The sequence below is a fragment of the Vicugna pacos genome, chromosome 4 (assembly GCF_048564905.1).
Source record: "Vicugna pacos chromosome 4, VicPac4, whole genome shotgun sequence".
Lineage (NCBI taxonomy): Eukaryota > Metazoa > Chordata > Mammalia > Artiodactyla > Camelidae > Vicugna > Vicugna pacos.
Window position 1 is genome coordinate 8,286,759 of NC_132990.1, and position 16,873 is coordinate 8,303,631.

At 42.3% G+C, this 16,873-nt stretch overlaps 1 protein-coding gene across 2 annotated transcripts in view; it reads left to right on the plus strand.

Moving 5' to 3' along the window:
• Positions 1–16,873, plus strand: part of FRMD3 (FERM domain containing 3) — a 256,004-nt gene that overhangs the window by 176,280 nt on the left and 62,851 nt on the right. For both annotated transcript variants that reach the window (XM_006209258.3, XM_006209259.2), the window contains exons 7-8: positions 13,548–13,635; positions 15,188–15,276. In XM_006209258.3, the coding sequence (XP_006209320.2) occupies positions 13,548–13,635; positions 15,188–15,276 (177 nt within the window). The remainder of the gene's footprint in view (positions 1–13,547; positions 13,636–15,187; positions 15,277–16,873) is intronic.

Consider the following 16,873-nt stretch of genomic DNA (forward strand, 5'->3'; position numbering starts at 1 on the left):
AATGCTTGGAACATAGGATAATGAACACTTATTGAGCTCTTACTGGATGCCAAAACACTGTGCTAAGAGCCTTACACACATTACTCCGCTCAGTCCTCCCAAACTCTGCGAGGTGGGTGTCATTACAGTTCCCTGTCAGAGATGAAGAAAGGACCTGCCCTCTTGGGGCAGAGTCAGGACTTGAACCTTGCTCTTACCTGACACTAACACCCATGCTCTTTGCCCCTGTGCTGAGCAGCCATAAGGCAGTAGGTAGTTTTGTTGGTCACCAAGACCATGGCACCAGAGGGTGGAGACTTTGGGCAGGAGGACCAGTTAGTTAGGTCTGTTGCCCAGGCAAGAGATGCCAGGGACCTGAACAAGGATAAAAGTAGAGAAGACTGAGAATAGAAGAGGGTCCCAAGAGACGTTGCAGCAAGACTCAGTGACCTGCTGGATTTCATGAGTAAACGAGCGGATCAAAGAAGATTCCAGATTGTTTCTTATAATCAGAGTGCTGTAGATTGGACCTTGTGCGAGCACCTGACTTTGTTGACAGCCCCGAAAGTAGTCATCATGCCAGTAGGGGAGGCAGGGATCAGCAGTCAGCCATGGTTCATAGATCTGGGAAGTAAACTCCGTGGCCTGGTCAAAGCTGCTTTCCTGTGATGTGCACGTTTGTGACGCCCAGAAGGCCCTCGTGAAGAAGTCAGTGTTGTGTGTCTGAAGGATGAAACAGTCAGAAATCACGTGACATTGGAAAGAGAGGTTCAGAGGGTAGTTTCCTGTGTTTTTGATCATTCTCTTCAAGTAGTCACATGTTCCCTTCTGCATCAGTGCGGCAGAGAGAGAGTTCAGGTTTGAATGGGAAGAGCAGACAAACCGACAACGCAGAAGGGAAGACTTTCGAGGGTCGGTTGGAAACCTGCTACCAAGACTGAGGTTGCCCTGGGGGATCAGCGAGCCCTTTGCACACGTGTCATGAAAGTATCGATCTTCTTGGGTGGGAACTGGACCTCTGGTTGGAGTGCTGTGCAAACTTGATGGTGCCAGGAAGGAGTCACCGGTGGAAGAGACCCGAACGAGGCTACAACAAGGTGTTCCCATCTTGCTCTCCGACTTACCACGGCACCCGTGACCCTCCCATGCAGCAAAGGGATAATGCGCAATCAATGAACTGTTGTTACGGAAACTTCCTGCAAGGACTTTGTTGGGGTTTGAGGGACGCCTCAGAAACCTCCTGTTTCCTACCTGGTTTTTGAACTAGTCAAGAAAGAAAACAAAAGAGACAGCAGTAAAGACACTGAGACACTAGCAGAAATGACCATGATTTGCCTTGAGGTAAACAGTTCTAGCTGTGGGGGTTCACAACCTTCTCTAGCCTTTTTACTTGGTTAGACTCGTTCTCCTCTTGTGCCCTCTGTGGAAGGGACAGAAGCTGAGATTCTTGGTAGAAAATTAATCAGAGAGGTAGAACTTTCCTCCTTAGGAGGCTGCGCAGTGTTTGAAGGTGGAACCACAGTGCCTCGACAGAAAGGCACGAATTAAGAGAGTTTTTTAGGAGGAAGAAAGTAAGACAGAGCGAGACACTCCGGAATTTTGAGGTGCTTGAAAATACAAGGCCAAGATTTTAATATGATTTTCCACGGACCAAGCACTTAGACTCCTCTGGGTGTCGAAGAGATCTGAGTGAAGACTGAAGTTCATGGCCACATCAGCTTTGCTTCTCCAGATGGGCCACATCATCGACAGGAGAGAGAAGACACAATTTTGCAAATATAATAAATACCACAGCTATTGATCAGCTCTGTATCAGTCAAGATTAAGCTAGATTTTCCCAAAGAAACAACCCCAAAAGCTCAGTGGGTTAGAATAAGAAAGGCTTACTTCTTTCTTACTATTTTTTTAAATTTTTAAACTTTTTTTTTATTGAGTTATAGTCATTTTACAATGTTGTGTCAAATTCCAGTGTAGAACACAGTTTTTCAGTTATACATGAACGTACATACATCCATTGTCACATTCTCTTTCGCTGTGAGCCACCACAAGATCCTTTATGTATTTTCCTTTGCTACACAGTACAGTCTTATTTATCTATTCTATATTTTGAAATCCCAGTCTGTCCCTTCCCACCCCCCGTCCCCCTGGCAACCACAAGTTTGTATTCTGTGTCTGTGAGTCTGTTTCTGTTTTGTATTTATTTATTTATTTTTATCTTTTTTAGATTCCACATATGAGCGATCTCATATGGTATTTTTCTTTCTCTTTCTGGCTTACTTCACTTAGAATGACATTCTCCAGGAACATCCATGTTGCTTCAAATGGTGTTATGTTGTCAGTTTTTATGGCTGAATAGTATTCCATTGTATAAATAGACCACGTCTTTATCCAGTCATCATTGATGGACATTTATGCTATTTCCATGTCTTGGCTATTGTAAATAAGCACTATTTACAATGCTATGAACGTTGGGGTGCAGGTATCATTTTGAAGTAGGTTTCCTTCTGGATATATGCCCAGGAGCAGGATTCCTGGGTCATATGGTAAGTTCCTAGTCTTTTGAGGAATCTCCATACTATTTTCCACAGTGGCTGCGCCAAACTGCATTCCCACCAGCAGTGTAGGAGGGTTCCCCTTTCTCCACAGCCTCTCCAGCATTTGTCATTTGTGGACTTTTGAATGATGGCCATTCTGATTGGTGTGAGGTGATACCTCATCATAGTTTTGATTTGCATGGCTCTGATTATTAGTGATATTGAACATTTTTTCATGAGTCTATTGATCATTTGTATTTTTTCCTTGGAGAATTGTTTAGGTCTTCTGCCCATTTTTGGATTGGGTTGTTTGTCTTTTTCTTAAGTCGTATGAGCTGTTTATATATTCTGGAGATCAAGCCTTTGTTGGTTTCATTTGCAAAAATTTTCTCCCATTCCATAGGTTGTTGTTTTGTTTTACTTCTGGTTTCCTTTGCTGTGCAGAATCTTGTAAGTTTCATTAGGTCCCATTTGTTTATTCTTGCTTTTATTTCTATTCCGTGGGTAGACTGCCCTAGGAGAGCATTTTTGAGATGTATGTCAGATAATGTTTTGCCTATATTTTCTTCTGTGAGGTTTATTGTATCTTGTCTTATGTTTAAGTCTCTGATCCATTTTGAGTTTATTTTTGTGTATGGTGTAAGGGAGTGTTCTAGCTTCATTGCCTTACATGCTGCTGTCCAGTTTTCCCAACATCATTTACTGAAGAGACTGTCTTTATTCCATTGTATATTCTTGCCTCCTTTGTCAAAGATTAGTTGATCAAAAGTTTGTGGGTTCATTTCTGGGCTCTCTATTCTGTTCCATTGGTCCATATGTCTGTTTTTGTACCAATACCATGCTTTCTTGATTACTGTAGCTCTGTAGTATTGTGTGAAGTCTGGGAGAGTTATTCCTCCAGCATCTTTCTTTTTTTCAGTAATGCTGTGGCAATTCTAGGTCTTCTGTGGTTCCATATAAATTTTATTATCATTTGTTCTAGTTCTGTGAGATATGTCCTGGGTAATTTGATAGGGGTTGCGTTAAATCTGTAGATTGAAGAAAGGCTTATTTCTAGTATCCTGCAGAGGTCAGCTGGGGGTTCTGCTCATCATTGTCACTCCCGGGCCATCCCAGGCTTGGATCTGCCAGCTGTTGAGCCAAAAGGAAGAGAGAGCCGTGGTAGGTCCTGCTTCAGCTTGGAAGTGATACACGTCACTTCTGCTTAACCACTGTGGCCAGAACCAGTCCTCCGGCCCCACCCAACAGGAAATGCAATTCTGTCGGGTGTCCAGAGGTGCAAACTGGAAATGGCTGGTAAACAGCTCTTAATGACCTGCACAATCTCATTGACTAACAGAGGGTTTTTTTTGTTTAATACACTTTATTTTTTAGAAGAGTTTTCGATTTACACCAAAATTGAATGAAAGATACACAGATTTCCCCTATGTGCCCTGCCCCAACACATGCCTAACCTCCCCCGTTGTCAACATTCCCCACCTGAGTGGTACATTTATTATAACTGATGAACCTACATTGATGCATAATTATTACCCACTGTTCATATACCTTAGGGTTAACTCTCGATGTTGTACATACCATGGGTTTGGACAATAGTATAATGACATGTGTCCCTGTCATAGCACAGAACACTTTCACTACCCTCAGCATCCTCTGTGCTCTGCCTGTTCGTTCTTCCCTCCTCCTTAACCCCAGGAGACCATCAGTCTGCTAACTGTCTCCATACTTTTGCCTTTTCCAAAATGTCATATAGTTGGGACTATACAGTATGTAGCCTTTTGAAATTGGCTTCTTTCACTTAGCAATATGCTAATCTTATTCTTGCATGTCTTTTCATCAGTAACTTGTTTCTTTTTATTACTGAATAATAGTCCCTTGTCTGGATGTACCACAGTTTATCCATTCACCTTGGTAAATGGACAAGGACACCTTGGTTGCTTTCAAGCATTGGCAATTATGGATAAACTTGTCATAATCATCCACGTGCTGGTTTTTGTGTGGACATAAATTTTCATCTCCTTTGGGTAAATATCAAGGAGCTTGATTGCTGGATTGTATGGTAAGAATGTACTTCATTTGGTAGGAAACTGCCAAATTGTCTTCCAAATTGACTGTATTTCGCATTCCTACCAGCAATGAATGAGCGTTCCTGTTGCTCCCCATCTTGACCAGCATTTGGTATTTTCAGTGTTCTGGATTTTGGCCATTCTAATAGATGTGTAACTCTAAGAGAGTTTTATTTTAAAAGATTTTATAAAGGTATCTTTGGGCCTCTTAATATCCTGTGAACTAGAGAATGTGGATATGTAAGATTCTCATTTTTGAGGCTGAATGATTCTTCTAGGTCAGGTGTAGTTCATACATTTGTTTGCTTTCTGGACTGCATGGTGTCTGTTGCAGCCACTCAGCTCTGCTTTTGTTAAGTGACATAGACAACACATGAATGAGTGGGCTATGATTCAATAAAACTTTGTCAACAAAGCAGACGGTGGGCCAGATTTAACCCATGAGTTCATTTGTGAACTCTTATTTTAACACTTGGCAGGGCAGGCCTACAATCAATTTCTGCTTCACTATCTTGACTCTATAGCTAATTTTAAGACAAAAGAGACTTTCTAGCTTTTAAAACTATGTATAAAAGTAATTTCATAATATCTAGATTTTATTTGACTTTGGTAGGCAGAGATGAGGTCCTAGCACTGGAATTTCTCAGAAATAGGTTATTCCTCCTTCTGGAGCCTCCTGGTGGCTGGAGGAAGCCACCATCCCTGGGGATGTGACAGTTCTATTATTTTTTCTTTTTTTTTTCTTTTTTTGACTCTCTCGGTTTCTGTTTTCCACAGCTTCAATCATGGCCATCTGGGTGAAGAGGAAATTACCCATTCCATTAGCCCTGAGGGGGCTCAGAGGGGCGTGAAAATCAAGAGTAGGATTGATTTTACTATCAGGAACCCCCGACAGGGTTCTCTGGAGGTTTTCCTAGAGTGTCTACTCAGTTAGACCAGTTCATCAGGTTTCTCATTAAAGGCAAAGATCTTTGGATTAGCTTCAGGCACAGATCATCAGCATTTAAATATTCAGAAAGCTCAACCGGCAGTGAAGTGGTTTGATGAAGTATATTCCTTGCCCTTAAAGAGCAGAAAAACTACCCGATTAGACGCCACCGTAATAATGATCTAATGCTGTGAGTCTTATGCTGGAAGCAGTAATGACACCAAGCGTATTTTAAACAAAGTTGTTATCTCTTTTTATTTCTCAAAACTCACATTCTCTTTAAATCATGTGCCTTGGCTTTAAAAATGTCTAGCTTTCTAGAATAAATGCCCTGCTATGAAAATGCCCCTCTACCTGTGCTTCTGATGGTTAGATCACAGCAGCTCCCTTAGGAAGTGTTTTTGCCCAGCTTTGAGAAGAGTGTTTATTGTGTAAAAGGAAGAGGGGAAATGTCAGTTTATTTTACAACTCTCACCTTTCTTGAAATGTGCTTTCCCTCTGTCATCCTTTCTCCCCTCTCCCTGTATCCTTTCCCTTCTCAAGTCTCTCATTCCAAAACCCTAGAATCTCTCCCTCCTTCCCTCCCTCTCCTCCCCCTCCCTCTGGTAGGTTATCAAATCAACTTCCATTCTCTGTTGTTACTTGGTATAATACCTCTCTTAGGAATGGCAAGATGGAATGATTTAGCACCAAATACTCTTCCTGTAAAAACTAAATCCTTGTATTATGTGGCTTAGAATCAGGGAGATTTCTAGAAAGGGTTGGGCCAGGCACAAATGATGTGTGCACCCAATCCATCAATATTCCTTATACAGATGAAATCTGGCGAAAGTGACTTGAAGGGAGAAAGAGGAATGTAACAGAAATGCAACATGGCACAAAGAAGAGAAGGATAGTATTGAAAGCTGGACTCACTGATTACTTAATATGCTCTCTGATCACCCCCAACAGGTGAATTAAGTTATGCGTGGAGTCAAAGGTGTTTAAACTTTTGATGAGACTATAAGTGTATTTATCCATCCATGATCCATCCATCCATGCATCTGTCCATCCATTCATGCAGCAAATATTTGCTGAAGAGTAACTCTGGGTCAGGACCTGAGGAAGCACTGGGTGACTTGGCGCAGGGATCTTCAGCTGCTTCTCCACCAAGCTGGGTTCTCCTTCATCATATGCACACCCTATGACCTCATGGTTTGAAAGACTCTATTTAAAAAACAATATTCATGAAGCAACAGTTAATTTACTTCCTACTTGTTATTGCTCATCCATGGCTACAACTACCATCCAGAGCCTTTGAATATCAAGAGGTCACTAGTCCAAAGCAAAGACACTTGATACTCAGTTATGACACGAGGGACCCATGGAGTCCAAAGCAGAGGTTATAAGATGACAGTCCTTGGACTATGCACTCACCCAGATGTATGTTCTTTGGCCAAATAATAGTTTAGAAAAATGGAATTAGTTGCCAGAAAGTTCCAGCTTTACGTGCAACTGGGGGACTTGGTAACACAAGGCCCTGACACCTACATGCAGCCCTAAGCAGCAGTGCCCTTTAGAAGAATCATTTGTTCTCTGAGCCGCCACCATCTGCTCAGTCAATTCACCTTCTTCCGCTGGACTGTTTGCGACTGCCGCCTTTTACCAATAAGGAGATCGAGACCTGAGAAATTAACTTGTTCAAGGCTACTCAGTTATGAAGCAATAGAACATGACCTGAAAGCTGAGTTTTCCTGTAAAGTACTCTGATATCTTTCTAAGTGGCTGCTCTTCCATATATCTTGCCCTTGCCTGGCCCCAGAGCATCACCACTGCCTCCCTCATAGCAGGGCAGTTACTCAGATTTGTAGTGTCCTGTCTAATGCTCTGCATAGATAAGCTCCCTAGTGGTCCCCAAGGAGTTTAAAAGAGATAATGTCCCTAAGTAAAGAATTAGAAATGACAGACTTGACTGATTGGGACCCTAGAGACTCCAGCTACAGAGTTGCACTTTCCTACCACCATTGGGCCCCAGGTCTTCACTGAGTGAAGAGGGGCAGTTGGCCAAATTCAGGCAGGGCGGGGTGCTGAGTGAAACCCTCCTGAGGCACTGCAGACCTTCGGCTGGGGCAGGGCATCCTTGCCAATGGCAGGAAACACGGCCACAGGGAGGAAAACGATCATCTGAGGTGCAGAGAGCCATGGGTGGAACTGAAGAGCGAAGGAGTTTTCCCGCAGCTCGAAAAGTTGGCAGCTGAGGCCCAGAGCATGGAGCGCTCTCCAGAGTCTTATGGATGCTAAGATCCCCAGCCCTGCTGAAGGGCAAGTTCTGAGAGCATTCTCAAGCATTTGAAGCCAGTGGTAAACAAACTCTAAAGTTAGCAAAAGCTAACCTAACTCAAATTGAGAATTCTGCTTTGTGGTAGAAGACCATTCTACCCATGAGTTTATTTTATTTTATTGGCAGTTTCTAAAATTGAAGTATAGTCAGTTTACAAGGTGTCAGTTTCTGGTGTACAGCATAATATTTCAGTCATACATGTACATGTGTTTGTTTTCATATTCTTTTTTGTTATAGATTACTACAAGATGTTGAATATAGTTCCCTGTGCTATATAGTGGAAACTTGTTGTTTATTTTATATATAGTAGTTAATATTTGCAAATCTTGAACTCCCAATTTATCCCTTCCCACCCCCTTTCCCCCGGTAACCATTTGTTTGTTTACTACATCTGTGAGTCTGTTTCTGTTTTTTAGATAAGTTCATTAGTGTCTTTTTTCAGATTCCCCATATGAGTGATATCATATGGTATTTTTCTTTCTTTTTCTGGCTTACTTCACTTAGAATGACATTCTCCAGGGACATCCATGTTGCTGCAAATGGCATCATGTTGTCGTTTTTCTGGCTGAGTAGTATTCCATTGTATAAATATACCGCAGCTTCTTTATCCAGTCATCTGTTGATGGATGTTAAGGTTGTTTCCATGTCTTGGCTATTGTAAATAGTGCTGCTATGAGCATTGGAGTGCATGTAGCATTTCAAATTAGAGTTCCCTCTGGATACATGCCCAGGAGTGGGATTGCTGGATCATATGGTAAGTCTGTTTTTAGCTTTTTGAGGAATCTTATGAGTTTAAGTCTGGAGCTCACAGACCCAAATGAATCAGGTGGAGCCAAATCCATCCCCTTCCCTGCCCAACTTTGCTCCAAGCAGCCCAGGTCATTCCTATTAAGATTCACACCTCATTCTACAATTAATGTCCGCTGAGCATTTGCATTCATTCTGGGGATGCTGTATGTTTGTGTACTCTGTGGCATGGTATGCTAAAGGAGGATCAATCAGAGAGAGAGTGTTCCTCTTGGCAAAAAAAAAAAATTCAAGACAGGCAGAGGGGAATATTTAGCTAAATACATTACCTGACCTCACCTAATTTATTAGAAGAACATATCTTTAGAGAATTATTAGCTCTTGAAAAAGAATTTAACTAAACACTGGTCTTTACCTCTAAATGTCTCATTAGAGACACTATTCATCTTAGCAGAACAGTTCCTGGTGCAAGATTTAAAGGATAGAAAATCATTATTTTCCATTACCAAACAGACTTTTTGCCAGAAACAAATGTCCAATGAGATTTGAAGGAAAAAGTAATTTCTATTTAGTTGACCTTAGTGTCTTCCTGAAAACGTGACCATTAAATGGGTTCTTCCTCAGTGAGTCAGGGGGACTCAGAGTTTCTAAGGGCTTTCGGGGTCTCCACCTTTTCTCCGTTGGTTTTGAGCCCTTTTCCTTCTTTGAACCTTCACAGGTAGCTTTTTTCAGTATATGTCTTTTTGGATTAAGTCTTTTAAGTGTTTCATTGGAGATCCACAGGCAAACCCAAAGCAGATGATACCAACTTGAGGACTTTTGTTTTAAAGAGGGGCCTCTGCTCTGCTGTAAATATCTTGACTTGCCTCCTGACATTACCACCCACGTCATATTTCTGATTTCAGTCATGTGCAGGACTGACAAGGGAACAAATGCTATTCTGAGGGTGAGGAGAAGGGCATGTTCTGTGCCAGGCACTAGTCTAATGGCTTTACAACTATTAACTGCTCACTCTGTATACCAAATCTTGGGGGTAGGTACTATTTTTAATCTTCATTTTATGGACTCAGAGAGACACAGCGTCAGTTGTTTCTACGCCTGCATTCAGTTCCTGGATCAGGGTTCAGCAGACCTTTTCTGTCCTAGGGCGTTTAGTAAGTATTTTAGGTTTGTAGAATGTATGGTCTCTGTTGTGACCACTCAGTTTGCCATTATAGTGTGACAGCATTCACAGACAGTACCCAGCTAAATGGGTGTGTCTTTGTCTCAGTGAAACTTTATGGAGATTGAAATGTAAATGTCATGTAAGTTTCACAGGGGCATAAAATATTACTCTTTGATTGTTTCAAACAACTTAAAAATGGTGGAGGGGAGAAACATTCCTAGCTCCAGGATTATACAAAACCAGGCGATGGTCCAGATGTAGCCTGCAGACTCTAGTCTGGGCATCTCTGACCTAGATTAAAATGGAGACATCACTGCTGTCTAATCAGATCGAAGTATCTATCATCTGGGAAGGACTGCCTCATCACTGATAAGATGAAGTGTTTAGAATTTGAAAAATACTTTCTATAAGAACCAGCAGAAAGCATGTCATTTGGAAATGCTTGACATAGTAACCAGGAGAGCAGGCAGGTAGATGGCTGTTGACCGTAAGATGTTGGTAGTGATGGTGTCACTGTCCTCGAGAAGCACTTTGGAACCAGGCTGCCTTGGATTTGCACTCACTCCTCCACTTAATAGCTGAGTAACCTTGAGCAAGTTACTTTTCCTCTTTCAGTGTCAGAATCCTCATTTCTAAAATGAGCATAAGAATTCCTCCTTGAATATTAAGTGAAAAACATGTATATTTCTTGGCAGTGTAAACAACTGCATATTACTCAGAACTGGAGAGTTTAGTATGTGTATCTATTATATTTCTGGCCTATTCTGTTTAGTTCAGTGGTGCTTGTAGGCTGCATAATATTTCACCCCGTAATGCTTTTATTAAAAAGGCATGAATTGTTTCTCTCTTAATCTTTGTAAATGTATAATATGCAAAAAAGTATATGCAATATATGTATAAAGAATAGTTGGGAAAGCTCCCATGACCCCCAACCCTGCTTATAAATTAGAACATCACCAGAAGCTCTCAGGTCTCCGAATGTGTCCCTCCCAGACCTCCCTCTCTCCCTCCCTCCCTCCTCTACACCATTCTGAATTTTAGGTTTATTCTCCTGTTTTGCTGTTATAAATGTACTTCATACATCAGTTAGTAATGTTTTGGTTTTTCCTATTTTTGATTTTCACATGCATGGAATCATACTCTATTCTTGTATCTCACTTTTTCCCCACCAGCATCGTGTTTTGGCAGTTCCTCACGCTGACACGTATAGCCACAGGTCTTCATTTTTGCTTCTATGCAATTAATTTTCTGTCATATGAACACATCGGGCTTTATGTATCCATTCTCCTGTTGATGGGCAATGAGGTGGTTTCTGGGGTTTTTGCTATGACAAAGTTACTGTGGCTTCTTCAATACTCTCATGGGGGTGTATGCAAAATTGTCCCTAGTGTAGAAACAAACCGAGGTGTGGAAACCAGGTACAAACCTGGGCCATGGAGTTTGCACAACTTCACCTCTTCTGGGAAATGGTGGCTGGTTTGCTGAAGGGGCCGCTCCATACACACTAGCAGTATATGAGGTTCCCTGTGCTTTCCAGCCTTTTTATTTTTTCTCTTTTCCTGTTTTTCTTAAGCTCTTCAAAATTGAGGTATAACACAAATTCAGAAAAACAAACAAAACATAAATGTCAGGCTCAGTGAATTATTGCATTACCGGATCAAAGAGAATCGGTGATACCGCAGAAGCCCCTGTTATGCCCCTTCCCAATATTTACCTCTCCTTCCTCCCCTAAGATACATCTCTGACTTTGAATACTTTAGTCTTGCTCATTTAAAAAAGCCATATGAGGGGGAGGGTATAGCTCAGTGACTGAGTGCGTGCTTAGCATGCACGAGGTCCTGGGTTCAGTCCCCAGCACCTCCGTTTAAAAAACAAATAAATAATAGCCATATAAATGGAATTCATTCAGTGTGTATTCATTTATATCTGGCTTGTTTTGTTCAGTTTTGTTTTGGAGATAGTCACCCATCTTGTTGTGTGTAGCTTGAATTCATCTATTTGACGCATAGTTTATTCATGTATTTTATGTATAGATTGAATTCACTTACCTCATGTGCAAGATTCCATTGTATATCCAGTCTACCGCTGGTAGACGTTTGCTTAAGTTCCTAGTTTTTGCTATTACAAATGGCACTACTATGAAAATTCTGTACGTTTCTTAGTACAACATGGACTAGTCCCTGTTGTGTATATATAACTATGAATGGAATGGCTGTATTATAGGGTAAACATGTTTAACTCTAGGAGATAATGTCACGTTTCTAGATGATTATTCCAAATTGCTCTTCCACCAGCAGAATGAGAGTTGCTTTGTCTGCACATTCTCAGGAGGGCTTGATATTGGTTGTTTTTTTGTTTTTTTTTAATTTTAGCTGTCAGATGGATGTGTAAATGATTTCTTAAAAGTTTTATATTTTCCTGATTGTGAAGAGGTTAAGCACATTTTCATGTGGTTGTCGGCTATACGGAGGCTTATTTTGTGAAATGCCTATTCAAGTGTTTTGCCATTTTTTTCTTCTGAGTTATCTTTTAAAAATATTTATTGTTGTTTATTGATTTTTAGGAGGTTTTATTTTATTTTTTAATTCTACATGGGAGCCCTTTGGATTGTGCAGGTTGCCAAAATCTTTTCCCGTGTAGGGGCTTGTCTTCACACCCGAGCGATACCTGCTGATAAACAGAAGTCTCTGGGTTTAATGGTGTGTCCTCTGGAGCTGCGTAGGCTGCACCCTGCTGCCCCCTGGGGCTGAGTGTTTGCAATTAGAAATGATCAGAGTGAACATTCAGGGTGAAGAGAAGATCTCATTTTGGGGACAGAGGGAAGTAATTAAGTATTTACTTATTTATATGGAGGTGCTGGGGATTGAACCCAGGACCTCGTGCATGCTGAGCACACGCTCTACCACTGAGCTATATCCTCCCTCCCAAAGAGAAGATCTTGAAAGGCCTTACTGAGAAGGTAGAGGGGATACTGTTTTGATTTAGAGGCATAACGACTCTTAGCTGTCTTGAGAGGGTGTGGAGGGAATCCATCTTTGAGGAGAGACTTGGGTGGAAATAGAGTTAATGTTGCAACATACTTTTACATTATGAGAATCAGTGTGAATTCCTGTTGTTAGGATTACGTATTTATCCTTGGAGAGTGGCTCAGATTCTCTAAGATACATGTGGGATATTGATGTTAGTCAAGGCAGAGTCTGAAATGCTGCACCATCCTGGTTTGGAAGTTAGCCCCACGGGGCTTCACAGCCACTTGTGTTTGGAGCCCCCTTCCTCCCCCGGGGCCAAGACCTTGTTTACCACCCTGGAGGACACTGCTCGGACTAGACGTGGCTGAGATTTCCTTTCAAAACCCAGGGCTTTCCAATGGAAGGGTTGACAGCTCTTCTTACCCAGATGGCTCTGTTTAGACTTGTTGACGGGGTAACAGGATTGCCCACTTTCTACCCTGAGCAAGAAGAAATGCCATTTACCCTGGATAATCCTTTAGAATAAGTAGGAAAGAACAGATGCTGAATTTTAGTTCTTACTAAGATTGAATTTGCAAGGGCTGACTTATTGGTAATTGAATAACCTTGATGAACTGTCCAGCTCTCTGAAGTCCTCAGGATACGTGTGGGTTTATTATGGGACAATTAGCTAGGCAACACGGGCTCAGATTTCTTAGCAAAGGACTCCTCATGGGGAGGAATAATGACCAGTCTTACTGATTACTGTTTATGTAGGGCTTTCTGTCATTGTATGAAAGGACTCCATGTTTCTATTATTTTTCACGTTAACTCCCTAAACTTTTCTTGTGTGATTTTAGAGGCCAGAGCCCACCGGTCGCTGAATTTAATTTGCTCCTGAAAGCTCAAACTTTGGAAACCTATGGGGTGGATCCCCACCCGTGCAAGGTAACTGCCCCTCACTGCAGGTTGACGTATAATGATTGTTTTGCCCGAAAGAAAGCTAATTGGAGTGCAGGCTTGGCAGACCCTTTACAGGATGTTTCCACAGCCTGACCCATCGCCTCTAATCAGAAAGGACAACAATGGGCTGCAGTCACAGGCCTGGGGAGTTGATTTTCTCTACTTGAGTCTTCTAATTGCTTACTAATTCATTCATCCATCAAGTGGATGGTTTTACCTATGAGAAGTTATAAGATCCTAACAGATTTATTTTCAAAGGCCATTGCCAGCAAGAATGCAGTCTTAAAAAATGGGGAAGTGGAAGAAAAAAAAAAGATTTTAAAGTTGTATTTTGACATTAGGAGTATGTATTTTTCTTTTTTCCTTTACTCACATCATTTGACAGTATTTCTCTCAGGCGGGAAACCCAGACCACGTATATCAGTCACCTGGGTCCCACCCCAGAGCCACTGAATCAGAGTCACAGGGGGTGCAGCTGGGGAATCTGCCTTTTAAGCAAGCCCCCAAAACGATGCTCAAGCACATATTTTCCAAAAGTGTTTTATGAAAACAGTGTTCTTTCCATATCCTAAACTAAGTGCGCATCAACCAGACACTGACCTGAATCCCAAACTAAGCGCTTATATCCACCAGGCTCTTAAAGGTATGTTTTTCAGTCATAGTGGAAGACTTCTTTACCCAGACGGAAGCAGCTCATAGTATCTGGTGAAGTCCTAGTGCTAGAGCTCTCAGGCCCGGCTGCTCGTTAGCAGGGCCTGAGGAGCCGCACAAAGGCCTGCTGCCCAGGTCCGTCAGGCTCTGTCAGGGTGCAGACCGGGCTCTGGAGATGATCCCATTGTGCAGCCCAAGCAGAGAACCGGTGGGGTCTGTCTTCTTGCTCTGCCCACACAATTATTTTATAGTATTTCCCAGACGTCTCTTCCTGGTAATGGTGTAAATCAGATGATTCCATTTAGTGAATTTGATTTTATCCACAAATTTGAGCCCGTCTGCCTGTTTTATTTATTGCTTGGAGACTGACTTGATTTTTGTTGTTATCCTGTTGTTCCTTTGCCTTCACTTACCAGTGCTTAGTTTTCCTGGTCGAAGCTGGAATCAAAACAGACATTTCTAAACATATCTTTATATTTAAGTTGCCTGAAACCCTTTTGTGATTGAGTGCAGTGAAATTAGATGCTCAGGGCTTTGGTTTCAGAGTTAATGAAAACCAAGAACAATTTGCCCACTTTGTAGGGCGGATCTGAGAACTCAGGCAGCCCCGGAAGACACTTGGAAGGAGACTAGTGGTTTGGGGCTAATCTGAGGTTCCTGGGGAGGCAGAAACTGGCTTCCTCAAAAGGGAAAATGACACATTGCTGGACCTCACTCAAATTTTAGAAGTACTATCCTTGGTAGTCTTCACCTCAGAAGCTTAGCTTATTGCTACAATCATTGTAATTAACCTGAAATTAACCCCGGGTGAGGATGAATAAGCGTATCGTTTATCCTTTATTTTATATTCCTTAATCCAAATATGTTTTTGTTTCTGTGTTTTCAGGATTCAACAGGCACAACAACATTTTTAGGATTCACTGCTGCAGGTTTTGTGGTATTCCAGGGGAATAAGAGAATCCATTTGATAAAATGGTGAGTGCTTCTTTGGAAAAAAAAATGTAATCTTATTTTTCCTTAATCTTGTTTTTCTTTCCCAGCCTTTGACTTTTTGTTTGGAAATGTCAGGTAGAATGCCTGGGACCCATTTCTCTGCCTTGGGGCTTCTTGTAAGGAGATTATTCATCTATAAATGAAACCAAATCTAGGTTGTCCTAGACCTCAGGAGCCCTGAGTGTGTCCCAGGCTTAGGGTCTCTGCATTCGAAGAGTAGGTGTCCAGTGTTTCCTCACCAGTAGCTTGTTTGGCCAGAGGGGTGACCATGGGGAAGGGGGTCAGGGCAGGGTAAAAGACATCCCTCTCTCCCACACCCTTCTTTCCATTCTCTTCTGTTGAATCCTCGCTGCAGACTCCCCCTTTGTAATCCAGTATATCAGTGAAGATGCTTTTGGCTCAAAGGAACAGGAATGTCTTCTCACAATGGCTTATAAACAGGAGGACTGATTATCTTAAATAGCAGAAGTTCCAGACACCAGGCAGTCCCACAGCCATTTAACTTAACTGCTTGACGATACTGTGAAGGACTTGGGTCTCTCAGTTCTCCTCTCTGCCATCCCAGGTGGCAGCTTTTATCTCCAGGCTCCTGACCATACGGTGGCCACACGTGCAACTCTGGCCATCACATCTTCACACAGCATCACCCAAGCCCAAAGGGGAGCAGCCCCTTCCATGTGTCTCCTATTGAAACAAGGATAGCTTTTTCAGAAGCCCTGTAGAAGACTTCCTGTGTGTCTCATTGGGCAGGATTGGGTCATATGTGCCTGCTTAAACCAGTCCTTCCAAGATGAATGAAAACTCCATGACTAGGTTGGTCAAATCAAGATCCATCTTCTAGGGGCTGGGAAGAGCATCACCTGCATGAACATTTGATCTGGGGGAAGAATAAAGTCTAGGTTGTGTCAGTAAGGACACAGGTTCCCACTATGTCCAATGGAGGAACAAAATAGTTTCGGTAAAGAGTGAGGAAGGCTGAACATTTTATGTGTGTTGGAATATTGTTAAGGGCTTAGTCTTGTGCATAACCTCAGCTTGATTTGGTTTCCTCTCAGGGTCTCTACAGGTGTGTCCCCCAGTGTCTCCCTAGGTGGTGGGCTCTCTCTTCCGGCTGGAGCTCTTGGATCTGAAGCTCTTGCTGGGCCAGTGGGCATCCACCCTCAGTCATGGGTTGGAAACGCTCTCTTGCACAGACCTGAACCTCAGTTGTATGGTTCTGTTAACTGCAGGATTTCTTCCAGCTCCTCTTTTCTAAGCTCCCTGCCTACCACTTCTCGGCACTCTCCTCTTAGCACTGCCTTCCCTTCAAACCTTCTCTGCTAGACTAGCATCAGCTAATGTCCACTCGCTTCCTGCACCTTCTGCTCTTTTTCATTATCAGCCTTCCCTTTCTAAGAACCCCAATTTGTCTAAATATCTTCCCTGTCCACTCTATCATTGCCTTTTCCTCATGGCATGCTTTCACTTCCCATCGGTGCCTGCTTATTCTCGTCCTCCCCAGTTAGCATTCTCAGACTCTCATCTGCCTCTGGTAAATCACTTAACTGAGTCTCAATGTACTCATCCATAAAATGGGTAT